Source organism: Urocitellus parryii, chromosome 5, assembly GCF_045843805.1.
Source record: "Urocitellus parryii isolate mUroPar1 chromosome 5, mUroPar1.hap1, whole genome shotgun sequence".
Lineage (NCBI taxonomy): Eukaryota > Metazoa > Chordata > Mammalia > Rodentia > Sciuridae > Urocitellus > Urocitellus parryii.
This window is the reverse complement of record NC_135535.1, coordinates 11,801,022-11,818,412: the sequence shown is the minus strand read 5'-3', so window position 1 is coordinate 11,818,412 and position 17,391 is coordinate 11,801,022. Positions and strand designations below refer to the sequence as shown.

General features: G+C 36.8%; 1 protein-coding gene and 1 non-coding gene across 27 annotated transcripts in view; both read right to left on the bottom strand.

Annotated features, from left to right (window-relative positions):
• Positions 1–17,391, bottom strand: part of Rbfox2 (RNA binding fox-1 homolog 2) — a 279,806-nt gene that overhangs the window by 40,933 nt on the left and 221,482 nt on the right. For 17 of the 26 annotated variants that reach the window (XM_077798399.1, XM_026410192.2, XM_026410191.2 and 14 more), the window contains one exon: positions 624–770. In XM_077798399.1, the coding sequence (XP_077654525.1) occupies positions 624–770 (147 nt within the window). The remainder of the gene's footprint in view (positions 1–623; positions 771–17,391) is intronic. The other 9 variants (XM_077798400.1, XM_077798402.1, XM_026410195.2 and 6 more) reach the window with 1 other exon arrangement.
• LOC113197729 (U6 spliceosomal RNA) lies at positions 2,840–2,945 on the bottom strand. The gene has a single exon (XR_003302740.1). It is a non-coding gene; the product is annotated as a U6 spliceosomal RNA (small nuclear RNA).

Below are 17,391 nucleotides of genomic sequence, written 5' to 3'. Positions count from 1 at the left end.
ATGTTTTCTCTTTTAGGTGAAACCAAGCATAATACAGAATGTTTATTAAGCTTCGTATGTGGGCAGGTGGCATCTCATCCTGGTTTCAGTACGGGAAGTCTTGTGGTCCAAGAAACACCTCATTCCCAGCCACCATTGCAGTCAGTCTACAGCAGACTGGGTGGCAGAAAAAGATAGATGACAGGGGCTGGGGATGTGGCTCAAGCAGTAATGCACTTGCCTGGCATGCGCGGGGTGCTGGGTTTGATCCTCAGCACCACATAAAAATAAAATAAAGATGTTGTGTCCACCGAAAACTGAAAAACAAATATTAAAAAAAAAAAAATTCTCTCTCTCTCTCTCTTCTATCTTAAAAAAAAAAAAAAAGATAGATTACAATACTGACTTACAGGGCTGGGGCTGTAGCTCACTGACAGAGCACCCGCTAGCATGTGTAAGGCCCTGAGTTCAGTCCCCAGCACCACAGGACAAAAAAAAAAAAAAAGAAAGAAAATACCGATTTACCTCAGGATCTTCCTCAATCTCTTGTAGTTTTATCCTAATATATTAATGACTAATAACATATCTGGTGGATTAAATTCTATTATAATTACAAAATCCTCAAAAGGACTTTAGAAACTTACCCCAAACATCTGCCGGAGGTCAGGGTCCCGGAAGCGGAAAGGAATATTTGAGACATGCAGTCGTTTAGGGGTAGATTTACTCTCTGAATTTTCACTACTCTGCGTCTGTGACTGCTGGCCGTCTGTCTGTGCTCCACCTTCTGTCTGCTAAAGAAAGAAGCAAATAACACTGAATGAAAAATAAATACAATTACTTCATAATTCTATGAAAAATAAAGTTCTTCTTTATCACTTCGTAGGTTTATTTATGAGCAAACATAATTTTCCCCTTCAAAGAGAGAGACAGAAAAAAAAAAAAAGACACCAAAGGTATTATCGATGTTCAAAATGCTTTAGTCTATAAACAAAATTCGGATCTTCTGAATACTTACGGCACATTAACAGGAGTCACAGACACAGAAACACCAAGTGACCTGCCCCCCATCACATGGAGATATATTAGGATAACTGGTCGTGTAAAAATAGTACCGTTATTCTTAGATTCTTATAGAGCTTTGTATTTCTGAGACTTTTCTATTTTGAAAACAAAGAGTCCATTGTACTTAGTTGTAGAGGTTACTCCACCTTTGGTCTTTCATCTCAGGCTCTCAAGGAAATAAAAGGAGGAAACATTTTTATATTACATTCAGTCAATCCTAGAATACACAACCAGTTAGTTGACAAAGTATTATCACAACATTATAAAGAGGAGAACCTAGTGATGATAGTCAATTTGCCTAAAAATTGAAGCAGCTTCTTATTCTGAAATAAATGTGTACTTTCCTCCCTAATTTATGCAATCCAGGGGCCACCTCCTCCTTCACTAGCCCTGAACAAAGTTGCATTTAGTGAATCCAATTACTGAAAAAGACTTTTAAGGGACTCTGACTAACCTATTATCCAACATATTAATGCCAAATTTGTACATATCCATAGTGGAAGAGTGTGAGTAAGTGTGGGTACACATTTTTAATCACAACTCTTTTGCAACACCTCAGGCACACATTATCCATTTCTTCCCCCACCAATTCCTCAGAAAGGTGGCTATACTGAGAAACATTTCTGACAAATGTCTAACAAGTGTGACACATTCTAGGCATGCAAAGAGACATTTATTTTGAAGTATTCATCTGGCACTATAAGAATCTATGTTTCACTATTTCCCTATGAAATATATGCCAAACTGAATGGCTTGTTGAGCTGATTAACCAACATATTCCTAAAAACAAGAGTGGACCTGCTTATTCTTATTATCTTAATTAAGACAGAACTGAGTCTCTGGCAGATTCTTCTGGTAGCACAGCATGAATCTCCTCCTTCTGACCCAATGTTCAGGCTAGAAGAAACTGTGAATCAAAGATACTTTTGTCTCAGAGATGTTAACAACCATTCTGTAATGAAGTTTGAAATTTTAAAATAAAAAGGAAAATTAAAAATAAACTCTAAATGAATATTAGCTTTTCAAGAATCACTCTAAGAGATGGCAGCTTGTTATCTCATCCCATTCAGGCCTTCCAGATGGCTTAAATGTGATATGATTCATATGATTTGAAAATAGCAGAAAAGGGGAGAGTTATGAAGCAATATTCCATGAAAGTATAAGGTTTTCAGTCATCCATCAAAACACAATGTAGACTAAACAAAACAAATTCTATTCAGAGATGAAGCTTACTACAGCAGCACCAAGGACCCCAACATGCAGTCAAAGCAACAGGCATCAATTGCAACTAATGCTCACTCAAGCGCTTTCAAACTTGCCTCTTATATTTCACAGCTGGATCACATAAAACTCTCTTCAAACTTTAAAAGCACCAGATTTGATCTGCGGGAGGACAATGTATCACTTTGAGAAAAGTTAAAAAGATTCTACAAAGCTCCAAACTATAGTTGTAGATGGACACAATATCTTTTATTTATTTTTATGTGGTGCTGAAGATTGAACCTAGTGCCCCACACGTGCTAGGCAAGCGCTCTACCACTGAGTCACAACCCCAGCCCAAACTACAGTTTTCTATATATGTATATTTCATCAGTAACCTGCCATGGTGTGTGTGAAGTGGCAGAATCTAAAAAAACTAATGACTACTTTGACATACATATACTGACTGAGGTCCTTAATGGTTACTTTTGAACATTCTTTACTGTCCTGAACATACAATTTAAGAAGGTTAGAAGTCAGACTGATAAAATTTCCAGTTTGTAATGAATACCTACCTACCTAAACAATTTTTTTTAAAAAAAACATGGAATGCTTCACAAATTGCGTGTCATCCTTGTGCTGGGGCCATGCTAATCTTCTCTGTATCGTTCCCATTTTAGTATATGTGCTGCCGAAGCGAGCACTACCTATACTTTTTTTAAATTACGAAATCATAATTCTAGGAAATGTGGCAAGTGGAAAACATGAACTATCATTCCCCAAATTCTCAAGCCTTCTGATCTAATGAAACTTTTTTTTTTCAGTTTAAATATCTTAAGTTTATTTTATTCACATTTTCTTAACCAGGCAGCACTCAAAACCAAAATTAATTCAAAGAATTTCTGGGCTCAAAGTGGTCAATTATTTATAGGCAGAAAACATAAACAACGTGTAGACAAAGATTAATTGGTTACAGCTCACAGTGGGTTTTTTTTGCCTTATTTTAATCTGCTGGCCACCCATGATTGATACAAGCTCAGCTTCTGTGCAATCACAGTAAACTCAGCTATTTGTTACAAGAGTATACTCCTAAGTTAGGCTTCTGCTTGGTTTACATACTAAGTTAGGTTGTAGGTTGTTACCTAAGACTAATGCAACTTTAAAATGGAAGGTTAAAACAGATAAAAATGAACAAATCATCAGCGAATCTGTACATTTTCACACAGGAAGTATAACCAAAATTAGATCAAGAAATGATTGGCACTCCAGGAGAACCCCAAGGGCCCACCTTAGATCTTGGTCTTAACGCCTAGCTCTACAGATTAGTTTTGTTGTTTTTCAATTTAAAAAAACAATAAAAATAAAAGGGATCATACATATGTACTCTTTTATTTGGCTTCTTTCACACACTGTACTTATGAAACACACATATTATTGTAATTTTTCATTCACATTTTGTTGTATAAACATACAGAATTTATTTGAGCTGCTTTCAGTTCTGGCTATTAAGAAAAACATTCCTGGGCTGGGGCTGTAGCTCAGTGGTAGAGCACCTGCCTAGCACAGTGAGGCACTGGGTTCTATCCTTAGTACCACATAAAAATAAACAAATAAAATAAAGGCATTCTGTCCGTCCATAAATACAAACACAAACAAACAAACATTCTTGCTTACCTGTCTTTTGTACACACAAACATGCATTTGCATAGGGTATATGTGCATCCAGGAGAGGATTTGCTGGGTCAAGGATAGGTATATGCTCAACTTTAATGACACTGCTACTTTTCCAAAGTGGCTGTGTTATGTCATACTCCCAAAAACTCTTAGAGTTTTAGTTGCTCTTAGTTTTGTCATTTCATAGTAGCATTATATTGTAGTGTTTATTTGCATACCTTTTCATGTTTCTTGGACATTTCGATATTCCTCTTTTGTTAGATGTCTGCAAATTCTTTGCCCATTTTCTATTAGGATGACTCTTTTTGCTTGTGATTTGTAGGTGTTTTGTATAATCCCAATGACTCCCCTTACCTCCTTCTATAATTAATTAATTAATTAGAGGTGCTAAGGATCGAACCCAGAACCTCATGCATGGTAGGCAAGTGCTCTTCTACTAAGCTACACCCCTGGCCCCAGGATAAGAGCCCTTTGACAGATGCCTAATTATCTGTTTATACTCTTGTAGTTCCACCTTCAGCTTTTTCACATAACTATTTTAACTTGCTGGTTACCACCTAAAACTCCTCTACCACCAAAACGGCCATATGAATGTTCATTTTTGAACACACACTATTATCTTTTCAGTCTGCTTCCTCAAATATCCCCACATAACACATTCTTTTTTTTTTTTTTTTTTTTTTTTTGCCATGTTGTAACAGAGTCTTTATTGAAAAGTCAGTGAAGTACAGCAAGGTATTCTTTTTACCACCATTCCTTCCTGTTCAGAACCTAGATCATGTGCCTTTAATCTCCTTATATCTAGAACAGTCACTTAGTCTTTATCTTGACTTTCATGACCTTGATGTTTTTGTAGTTTACGGGTAGCTTTAGTCAGCTTTTTCACTGCTGTGACTGAAAGACCTGATGAGAACAATTTTAGAGAGAAAGAGTTTATTGGGGGGCTCAGGGTTTCAGAGGTCTCAGTACATAGAAAGCTGGCTCCATTCCTCAGGGTTTGAGGTGAGGCAGAACATTGTGGCCTTTTTCCTTTCTGTATTTTTAATACCTTTCTTCCACTGCAAGAACTCTTGTTCTTATTGTCCTCAATTTAGTGGCTTATTTGTCATACCTTTTTTTTTTTATATTGACATTTCCAATTAAAATTTAATTGCAGAATTTTTACCTAACTTCTTTGATTTTAGTTAGTTTTTTTTTTTTTTTATTGTTGGTCGTTCAAAACATTACATAGTTCTTAATACATCATATGACCCCTTTGATATAAGGGGAGTAAACAAGGACAGGGTAGGGACGAAAGTTTGAGAAGAAGATTTACATTAAACAGGGATGAGGGGTGGGAGGGAAAGGGAGGGAGAAGGGAAATCGCATGGAAATGGAAGGCGATCCTCAGGGTTATACAAAATGACATATAAGAGGAAAGGAGGGGTAAGACAAGATAATACAAATCGAAGAAATGATTTACAGTAGAAGGGGTAGAGAGAGAAAAGGGGAGGGGAGGGGAGGGGAGGGGGGATAGTAGAGAATAGGACAGACAGCAGAATACATCAGACACTAGAAAGGCAATTTGTCAATCAATGGAAGGGTAACTGATGTGATACAGCAATCTGTATACGGGGTAAAATTGGGAGTTCATAACCCACATAACACATTCTTGATCTCATTGGTACAAACATGCTCTCCACTTCCCCATCTCTGACTCCTCCCTCACCCATTCTTTCCTTTCCTTTCTATTTAGACTTCAGGACCTATCATTTCGATTTCGATCTTGTTGGTTGAATCTGCCTGGAAAAACCACAACCTTGAACGAATCCCACCATCAATTCTAAGCTTAAGCATGGGCAGGTAACTTGCTGGTGGAAAGCCATGCACTTGAGCGGTTGTGTGACACAATAGTGGCACCAATGCAGAGGCCCTCAGTGCTGCCAGCCCACACGCCGAGTGTCTTCAGTCAGCTCGCACTCCTGCTTTCTACAAAGAGCATTTCAAACTTGCTTTCCTCTAGTTAAACCTCAGGGCTTTTCTTCTTTCTACTTAAATAATTTTGTTGAAAAATAAGAATTCCCTGTAAAAGAGCACCTATTTTTTGAGTATGTATTCTGTCAGATCTGATCTAAACCTTTAATAAAAATTAGGACTTTGTAAACAAGAGTTCATCAGTTTCCAGACACTAGCCTAAGTATTTTACACATCTTAAGAAATTTAATTCTTTCATCAATCCTTCTTTTTTCTTTTTACTGAGACTATAATCCCAGTGACTCAAGAGGTTGAGGCAAGAAGACAGCAAGTTTGAGGCCAGCCCCAGCAACTTAGACCTTGTTTCAAAAATAAAAGGGGAGGGGGCTGGGGAAGGTAGCTCAGAGACAGAGCACACCTGGGTTCAATTCCCTGTAATGAAATAAATTGTATTAAATTAAAAAATTTTTAAAATGAGGGACTAGTACATGCTGGTTCTTGTTCTCATTCTTTAGAAGAGGAGACTAAGGAACAGAAAGGCTGTCTAAGTGATGGAGCAAGGATTCGGGCCCAGGCAGTCTGGCTCCAGAGTATATGTTCTTAGTCACTATATTATACTGTGCTTTTCAGGTATTATTTTAATTCTCACAATAACTCTATGAGGTAGGTACTATTATCCCCAACTGACAAAAAGGAAGATATTAAGGTATTAAGAGGCTACCCAACATCTAAGGTCACATAATAAGTGGTCCAGTAGGAATTCAGTGAGGTAGCCCAATTTCATAAGCTGAACCTCCTCCTTCTAGCCCGGCACAACCATGTCCTCACCTTCTCAGGACCCACATCTGAAGGAACAATAATGCTCCTGGGGTGAATGGAGACAGGCATGGGCAGGAGACAGGAAGACCAGCCCCTCAGCCAACAATGATCTTGTGGATGCAGCTACACACTTATCCAGCTGTGCAGCTGCATCTGCGTGGCCCGGCTGCCTTCAAGGCTCAGCCATCTGTCAACATGCACAAGAGTCTGGGCTTCTTTTTATGTCTTAAAATCTCATCCTAGAAATGAGGATTAAAATTTGTTTTAATGTTCTTGAACTTTTTACATTCTTTTTTGAGCCAGAGTCTTGCTATGTTGCTCAGGTTGGTGTCAAGTCAAGCGAGTCCTTAGTGTCTTGAGTAGCTGGGACTACAGGTGTGTGCCATTGTGACTAGTTATGCAAGCACTCTAATACTGAGAGCTACACTGCCAGCCCTTAAAATTCTTCTAACTGGGAAATAAATTCATTTTTTGGACTTTCCTATGAAAAAATTATTTTTTACACTGTTTATACTCTATGAATATAAACAGTGTAAAAAATCTTGTTAAGTAATATTTTTCAAGTCTCTATTACAAGATGACAACATACAACTTGAGCTTCTAAGGAATCTCTTGATAAATTCAAGAATAATATTTTGATTCATGGATTATCCATTTTCTTCAATATTTACCCACTTCCCATTCTATTTCAATGGTGATTTGCCTGGGTATAGAACTCTAGGTTGGGGAAAAAGGTCCTTTGAGAATTTTGAAGGCAATTTTTACTGTCTTCAGGCCTCTGATGTTGCTTTGAGAACTCTAAAAGAATTATCAAGCCTGTTTTCTCTTATGTGACTCTTCTCCTACTCTATCTGGTTTTTCAGGGTTACCTCAGTATGTGGTGTTCCAAAATATTGTTTGCAGTGAGATGCACTAGTGTGGGTACACTTTATTTTCATCTAATTTGCTGAGAATTCTGTGGTCTCTTTCCTAGGTCCTGGGAAATTTTCTTAAATTATTCTGCTGAGGATTTCTACCCTACACATTTTCTTTCTTTCTGGAACTTGTATATGAGATGCTAGATCTTTTGGACCGGACTTCTATTTTTTTAATCTCTTTTTATTTTTTTAACTCTCTGCCGTCTGGCTCTATTTTCTAGACTCTGATCTATAGGTTCTTAATCCCTTACCTGAAACCAAATGTGTATTAGAATTCAGAATTTTTAGGATTTTAAAAAGGTAATGTGGCTACTGCCATGTGCAAGGTCTTTTACCTTTAATGCACCTTTTATGGGTGCATTTTACATTCCTGCCTTCCCCCCATTCAAATGAAAAGATCACAGTTTTCCTTTTTGCAGTGCTAGGGATTGAACTTTGATAAATACTGTTTTTATCAGAATGGATTTTAGGGTACAAACTCTGAAGAGTTTGAGAGAAAAAAATGACATTGTTTTATAGGCCAGGGACTGCCTCTAACACTTTCTTTGAAATGAGATAATTATATAGGAATACTATTCCAGCTCATATATATTTAGTCTTCACTATGTACCAGGCAAAAGCAGTTGATATTCATTTTCTCATCTCATCATGTTTATATATTGATCTGAGAAATGAACCAACTAACCTTGATTTCCAGGGTTCAAGTGCTCTAGCCACAAATATTATACAATAAAACCCATCTTATTAAGAAATTAATTTTTCCTTATAATATTTAAGAAAGTGGATTGGGATATCTCACTATGCCATTTTTTTATTGTGCCTTAAAATAATAATAATAAAAAACTACACTCCATGTTGGTACCTCGACTAAATTTATTAGCACTAAAAGCATTTAAAAAATATTTATAATGGAATACATGATGGATTAAAACCAGGTGGAACTGGATATTATGTATTCCTTCTCAATGAGGAAAAATATTATAACATAATAGAACATTTTTCGAAAAAAGTAAAATCTTGACCTATATGCTTGTTTACTGAAAGTCCACTTCATGGTGCTAAAATATGTATCAGAACACCTATGATATCCTGGATATAAATATATATGTATACATAAAAATGTATATGATATACTGGACATAACATTTCTTTATTTGAAACAATTTTCTAGACATAGAATATTCAAATCTAGAGACATTTCTTACTTAAGGAAAATTACCTTTAGATTTGTTTTTAAGAGAAATATGGAAGCATTTCCTCTGTGCATTTGAATACTGCTATGACAAGCTGAATTCTAAGAATGTGATCCTGTTTGAGTATTTAAATGTACTCTAGCACTTTTTCAATGAACTAGTAATTCAATTTCTTCAGAAAATATGTAGTTCTATTTTCTTAGTGGATCAAGAGTCATAAAAGGAATTATGAAAGGCACCTTTGTATGATCATGTCCTAATCACTTTTCATACTGTGAAAGAAAAAACACCACCACACTCCTAAATAAAAACCATAGCAAGCCACTTATTCTTTTTATCCAGGAGTGAGAAGACATAGTAGTGATGTGCATACAAAGATCACCTCAACTTTTAAAAGCTAATAACAAGTAACCCCTCTTTATCTGCAATCTCATTTTCTATGGTTTCCGTTACATTAACTGAAGGTTGAAAACATTAACTAGAAAGTCCTGGAAATATACGATGCCTAAGTTTTCAACTGTGAGCTGTTTTGAGCAGGATGATGAAATCTCCTGCCTTCCTGTGCTGTACCAATTGGTCCCACCCAGAACACACATCATCCCTTTGTCCAGCGTATCCACCCTACTCATCAGTCACTGACAAGCCATCCTGGTTATCAGATTGACTGTCCTAGTACAGCAGTGCTTGCATTCGAGTAACCCTTATTTTACTTCACAGCCACAAAGCACAAGAGTAGCAATACTGATAACTTGGATGAGTTAAAGAAAAGCTATAAAGTGCTTTCCTTCAGTTCAAAGGTGAAAGTTCTCAACTTTAATAAGGAAAGAAAATATTGCATGCTGCAGCTACTAAGATCTCTGTAAGAATGAATCTTTCATCCATGAGATTGTGAATAAGGAAAAAGAAAAGCGTAAGAGTTCTGCTGCCACACCTCAAATTGCAAAAGTTATACCTGCAGCATATCCTACATGCTTAAGATGGAAAAAGCATTTTGTGAGTAAAAGACATGAATAGAAATTTAAATACTGACAGCAACATATTCTGTCAAAAAGACTGAGCCTAAAAAAAAGCACCAAGACTTCAGTAAGGGGCCTCCTGAAATGAACGACACCAAGCTATTTATTGCAAGTCAAGGATGACTGCACAAATTGAGAAATAGGTTTTACCTAGAAAACACTCACACACACACACACACACACACACACACACACACACACACACACACACCAATCAATCAATCTATTTATGGTGCTGGGGATTGAACCCAGAGCCTTGTGCATGCTTAGACAAGTGTTGTACCAACGAGCTACATCCCCAGGACATAACTCAGAAATACAAAAGTTACTGGCAAAATGTGCTTGCCAGTGAAGAAGCTGCTGCTGCAGTTTTGGCAGAGAGGAGTTGATTAAGGAGAAAGGATAATGAAGCAAGGCTTAAACTGAGACAAAATCAGGCTCTTCTGGAAGAGAATGCCCAACTGAACTTAATTATAAAAGTGCAAAGCGGGTACAGAGCATAAAACATGGAACTGAGGTAGAATAGTATAAATAAAGATAGGTAGAAGGACAGGTAGAAACTAAGAAGGAGGAAAAAAAGAAACTAATTTAAATCTAAGAAGCTCTATGGGCACCCTCACCTTTATTCCCTAAGCCTGTTTTCCTCCTGACATATCTTAAGAGTACTGTGTGAGTCTAGATGATTAATGCTTAGGCATACTGCTACCTTGTACAATGTGTTTTCTTTAGATTTATTTAGCCAAGGGAAAAATAATGTTAGAGGCATATGATATGGGTGAGTTCCAAACATTATTTATTGATAAAATCCCAAAGAAAACCAGGCCCCCACCCTGCCCTATGCTCCCTAAGAAAATCAAGTTTGCCAGGCTGATGTCACACCATATTCACTATTTACAAAGTTTCCTTTGGAAAGAAGAACTCAAGACCCCAAAGTACATCTCATTCTCCAGTGCCTGTCTCTCTTCTTCCTTTGAGCAAGTACCCTGTGCTGTTCTTGTTTTCTTTAAAAACAAAACAAAAAAACCTCTTTGTCTCTTTTGATGCATCCTGAAATTTCTTTCTTTTGCGGGGTGGGGTGGTGGTTACTGGGGATTGAACCCAGGGGCACTTGACCACTGAGCCACATCCCCAGCCCTATTTTGTATTTTATTTAGAGACAGGGTCTCACTAAGTTGCTTAGGGCCTTGCTAAGTTGCTGAGGCTGGCTTTGGAACTCACGATCATCCTGCCTCAGCCTCCTGATGGCTGGGATTACAGGCACACGCCACCACACGTGGCCTGAAATTTCTTTCTGTGGTATATGTCAAGAACCTGCCAGGGCCAAGTTGAGGTCCTCTTCTCCTCTCTGGGGGATGTCCTCAGACTTCTATCTAATGACAGAACAGATTAATTCTGGTATTATGTGGCAATACTGCAGAGCAAACAAAATCTAAGCATAATATGCAGAGCCAAGAACTCATGCACTCTCAAGAGAGAAGGAGATCATATTCACATAATTTTTATTATAGTATATTACTATAATTGTTCTTCTTTTTTAGCCAGTTATTGTTAACCTTTTACTGTGCTGAACTCATAAATTAAACTTCATTATAGATATGAATGTACACAGGTATATGAGAACCCAGACTATAGTTAGAGTTTGATACTATCTGTAGTTTCAAGCATTCATTTCAGGGTCTTGAACTATATCCCTCAGTGACAAGGGAGAATGACTATCTCACTGTTCATTATTATTTTCATGTATATTTTAGAATGAGAGAACTCTTTGTCAGTATGTTCAGGCTAGAGCTCTCAGGTTTAAAGTTGAAGAGTAAACAGAAGCTAAGATGATAAGCTCATCTTTATGGATATCTCTTTTTTTTTAATTTGCATGGGGAAGCAGAAAAAAAATAAAAACAAATAAAAAAAATAAATAAAAACCACTCGAGAGCAGATTTTCTGGGGTCTAGCTCTGTAGCCAGCTAGCTATAACCTTGCTGATGTCATTTAGCACTGCTGACTTTAGTTATAAAATGAAAGTATGATTCTATAATCTGCTTATCTGGAAACCAGTGATTCTCATCAGAGTTTACAAACTTTAAAAGACAGCACAAAATATTTATTAAAAATGTACAACTTTTATAGGAAGGTTAAAAAAATGCCCCCAAATTATTATTATTTCATCATCCTTGTGTAAGATGTGAGAGCTATAATAAGGGTCAGCAGATCACAGCAGTACTGTTCTTAGCTTAAGTTTAGTTTCTTTTTGCTAGAGGGACTAGCAAACAAACAAATGAAGGCATGCAAAATGGAAGAAGCAACAGCCATGAAGTTAGCAATATTAATAGTGTGATAAATTGTATCTTGGGTGTTACATGAGCTAAAGGGCAATTTTCCCTATTCAAAAATACACAGGCCCAGTTCTAAGAGTGGTTCTCTGTGGCAACTCTTGCATTCTCAAGTCAGTCTACAAATTCCTTATGGATCCAGCTTGGAACTGTCAAGCTGCTCGTGGGCATCAAAACTCTGGAATATATACAAAATTATTTTGAAGGGTAAATTGATAAAGAATGTAGATATTTTAGATAGCTTGATATACTCTGTCTTTTATTACTTTAAGGGTAAGCAAGAGCCACTCTTAGAAAGGTGACTGTCTGATGAATGAACTTCTTTGTAGTCCCAGCTCCTAGTTCAATCCTGGGAACAAGCTAATGATACCTATGATGCAGGGTGAAGCTAACAGGGCCTAATAATACACAATGAACTAGAAGGACTTTGGCCCCATTGTCTCCATACATTCCAAAAGTTCTCATCTGGGCAAATGAATCTACTGTTAAGGGCTATAATTTCTTGGTAATATTCTAGTAGGTCACCAATCTGCAAGGAACCTTCAAGTGTTATCAGATAAAGGAGCCAGTGGACAATTCCAATTGACAGTAGGCAAATATAAGAGAAACTGGCTTTAACCCCAGACAAAGGGTGTGCAACATAGCAAACACACTTTGAGGACAGTGGGCAACATGAAGTGTGGGTTGAGGTGTGCTTAAAGGCCCAGTGAGGAGGACTGTAAAATCTAAAGTTGATTAATGTATTAGGGTGGGCCACTCAGTTATTTTCTCAAATCTCTGCTTTCAACTCACCAACATCTCTTGTGTGAATACTTGAAATGACCCTCAGCCATTTAGCCATTGCAAATTCTCTGGCCTTATGTGCAATGTTCTCTATAATTTAACTACTACCAATCTTCTTATGGAGTATTATTATTTCAGAAGAGCCTCTGTACTAGCCAAACACACTGTACTCAGAACACCACACTACATACCATAAACATATGCATTTTTTACTTGTCAATTAAAAAAATAAAACTTTATTTGCACATTCTCACTTCTAAATGGGAACCCCTTTTAGCTCTTAAAACACTATTGAGCATTCAAAGAGCTTTTTGTTTTTATGGATTATAGCTATTGTTATTTACCATAAGAAAATTTTAACAAACCTATTATGTTAACATAAATAACGTTTTTATGAAAAATGAACTATTCTCTAAAATTTAGTTAGGAGAGTGGCAATCTCTTTAATATGTGCATTTATTCTGTTGCAATATATTGTTCTGACTGAAGTACATGAAGAAAAACCTAGCCTCACACAGAAAGCTGGAAAAGGGACAAGTATTTAAATAGCCTTTCCAGATTAATATGAGAATACTGTGTATTTGATAACACACCAAAACTTGATAAAGAGTAGTTTCTAGTTGGGGATTGAACCCAGGGCCTCACACATGCTAGGCAAACACTCTATCACTAAGCTATATTCCCAAGTCTGAAAAGTAGTAATTTCTTAAAGGCTAACTGTACTGTTGAACCTGAAACCTTCTCAGTGAAGTTTTCATACTTTGTTACAATAAACTTCACACAAGACAATTGTGTGCTTTGCATAGATCTTTTACTCCTGCATGATTCTGTAACATTTTACATGAGTCATCTGTGAATGTAATATACTGGCTTACTGGTGAGCCAGGGAGCTTTTCAGTACATTTCGTACAAAGTCTGCCCTTCTTCCAACACATTTGTTAATATCACCACTGATTTAATCAGACAGATCTAAGTACTGCCACATATCACTTAATGACAGGGAAACATTCTGAGAAATAGTGTTAGGCAATTTTGTTGCTATACAAATATCATAGAGTATACCATAAAACTAGACACCCTGCTACTTCTAGGCTACCAGCCTTTACAACAGGTTACTGTATTGGATTCTATAGGCAACTGTAGTAGGTATTTGTGTATTTGAACATATCTATACCCAATAAAAACACCGCATAAAAGATTAAAAAAATGTACACATGTATAGGGTGCTTATTGTGAATTGAGCTTGCAGGACTGGAAGTTATTTTGGGTGAGTCAGTAAGTGAGCTTACTATAACTTTTTACTTTATAAACTGAAAAAAATTTAGCTTAAGACACAAACACATTGTACTACTATACAAAAGACGTTCTTTATTTAAGTCCTTACTCTGTAAGCTTTTTCCTGTATTTAGATTTTTAAATTTTATTTACTTTTTAACTTTTTTGTTAGAAACTAAGACACACATAAGCCTTGGGCCTCACAGAATCAGGATCTTCAATGCCACTGTCTTCCACCTCCATCTTGTCCCACTGGAAGCTCTTCAGAGGCAGTAAAATGCATGGAGCTAGCATCTCTATAGCAATGCCTTCTTCTGGAATCCCTCCTGAAGGACTGGCCTGACACTGTTTTACAGCTAACTTTTATCTATATGTATGCAATATTCTAAAATAATAATAAAAAGTACAGTATACAGTAAATACGTGAACTAGCAGCACAGTTGTTTATGATCATTATCAATTATTATGTATTATTGTCATATGTTATTATTGCACGAGCTACACTTTTATATGACAGGTAGTACAGCAGGTATGTGTAGACCAGCATCACCACAAACATGTGAGCAATGCCCTGTACTACGACTTTACACCTGTCATCACAAGATGACAGGAGTTTTTCAGCTCCACTATAATCTCAGGACCATGTGTGGTCCACTGTTGATCAAAATGTCACTATATAGTGCATGACTGTTCTTTAGGAAGCTCACAGAGGAGGATACAAATTTTTCAAAATTCAAATTTTTGCAGAGGTGACAAAAAAAAAAAAAAAAAAAAAGTCTGTCAGATACCCAAGCTGGAATACCACGGTTTGTGCATCAGTTGTTCTAGCAAGGAAAAAAAAAAAAAAGTGCCCCAAGAAAAAAAGGACTAGTTCAGGCTGTGGCAACTCAGTTAACAAGTGCTGCTGCTTGAGACAAGTATTCTGGAATGTAGCCCAAATGCTCAGTGAACACTTTACATTTTGCCACCAAGAACTTGAAAAAGATCGGGCACTCCACAGTGGGGAATTAATAAAATTAATATTTCCCTGACTGTTTCATCAAAGGCATTCTTAGGTGAATCTGCTTTTTTTATTGTTATTCTCTTGTGAGAGCAGGACAATGAGGGATATCATGACTGCCAGCAACACAATTTAGTGTTGCCAGATTTCATGCTAACACACTGGCAATTTTACTTACATGGATAATGCTTTTGCACTGATGGAAAAGTCAATACATGCATTGAAAATGGTAACTAATGTCTTAGTATTATTTTGAAATTAGTTTGACTTAGTGGTCCTTCCATAAAGTCTTGGGAACTGCCCTCAAGCTGTAAGCACCTTGGGAAAATAATGGCCCTGGAGCACTGCTCCTGATGCAGTGTCCTCCCCTCCACTGGGGCCTAATGAGTTCATCAGGTGTAGGGAAGCGGTATCTGCCTCCCCAAAGTACCTCTTGGCAAAGCCACCACACTCTCTCCCAGTAGCACTCAGCAATACTTTTGTTTTTTGACCTGAACTTTTATATGTTTACCGAGGGCAGCTTTTTTACATATCCCCAGTCCTAGTAATCTGTGCACATAAGAAGCATTAAACAAAACATTTATTACAAATGACCATGACAATATAATTTATGAGAAAGGATGCAGCCATGTGCTCAGATCCTTATGCTGCCACTCATTAGCTGTGTGAACCTGGACAAGTTACTAAATCACCTCAATTCTTCATCTGTAAAAGTGAAGTAATAACAATATCTATTTTCACAGAGTGGCTGTGATAATTCAGTGGAGCTAATACATAGAAGGGGCTTCCAACAACATCTAGCATAATTTATTAATTATGTTCTGGTTAAGGTTAATTAGTTATTGTCCCTTATACATACATTTTTGTTTTCTTTTTTTGTGAGTACCAGGGATTGAACTCAGGGACACTCAGCCACTGAGCCACATCCCCAGCCCTATTTTGTATTTTATTTAGACTCAGGGTCTCACTGAGCTGCTTGGTACCTCGCTTTTTGATTCTCTTGCCTCAGCTTCCTGAGCTGCTGGGATTACAGGCGTGTGCCACTGGCCATACATATTTTAAAACTAATTTAAAGTACGATACTTTGTTGTTGTTTTTCAAAGGTAGCTCTCAGAAACTGTGTTCTGAGAGTCTGAAGAGTCTGTAAAAGGAATAGTTTTTAATTTTCTAATGATAAGTTGAAAAATCTTCCAAATTATGTCAAACTAAGAAAGAAAAAACTTTTAAATTATGTGAAAGAATGTTGGAGAAGTGAATTTTGTTATCTAAGCTAGCATGTTAACCTAATTTTAAAAAAATCATATTTCTAATACCTTATTATCAACCACAGATGCTTAATATATCTTTATAAGTTACGCCCCTCATCAGCATTAAAAAGCATGTGTTAAACATCCATTGTGTACAAGTATGAGTGGTAAAAAGAGGGAAGAATTATTTCCTGCCTCAAGGAAAATATAATCCAATATACAAATATAAACCTTATGTTTTAAGATTATTCCCTGAAGTTTTTCTACCTCAAATACTTTGGTTATTTATGCCTGCTGCCATTTAGAAAAATATTGAAAACATATAGAAACTGAGGTCCTTTCTTCTCTGCAGGCAGGCTGTCACTGCTACCTCTACTGCTAATGCACTGTAGGGGACCAAATGACTGTCAAAACAAGTTCTCATCTTGAGAGCAGAAGAAGCTTCTAACCTGATGTTAAACAATCAACTTCTAAAATTTATTTTAAAAATAAGGATTTCAGAATTTAATGCTTAGCTCTTGTTTTTTTATTTTTTTTAGAGAGAGAGAATTTATATATATATATATATATATATATTTTTTTTTAGTTCTTGGCAGACACAATATCTTTATTTTATTTTTATGTGGTGCTGAGGATCGAACCCAGCGCCCTGTGCATGCCAGGCGAGCGCGCTACCGCTTAAGCCACATCCCTAGCCCCTAGCTCCTGTTTTTATATGAGAAGTCCTTTCTTTTAGTCCTCTCTGTCAACAAAATAAGGCTATCCAACCTTAATAAGGTAGCTGTAGGTCACAGTAATAAAAAGCACTAACAGTGCAAACAGGAATAACTGATTTTAAAAGACGTCAGATGGTTGAAAGTAATTATCTTGAAGAACTATTTAAGTAATTTCCAAAGCATTTCTGAGTTATTCTCACACAACTCTACAGTCAGCCAACATCATTAGC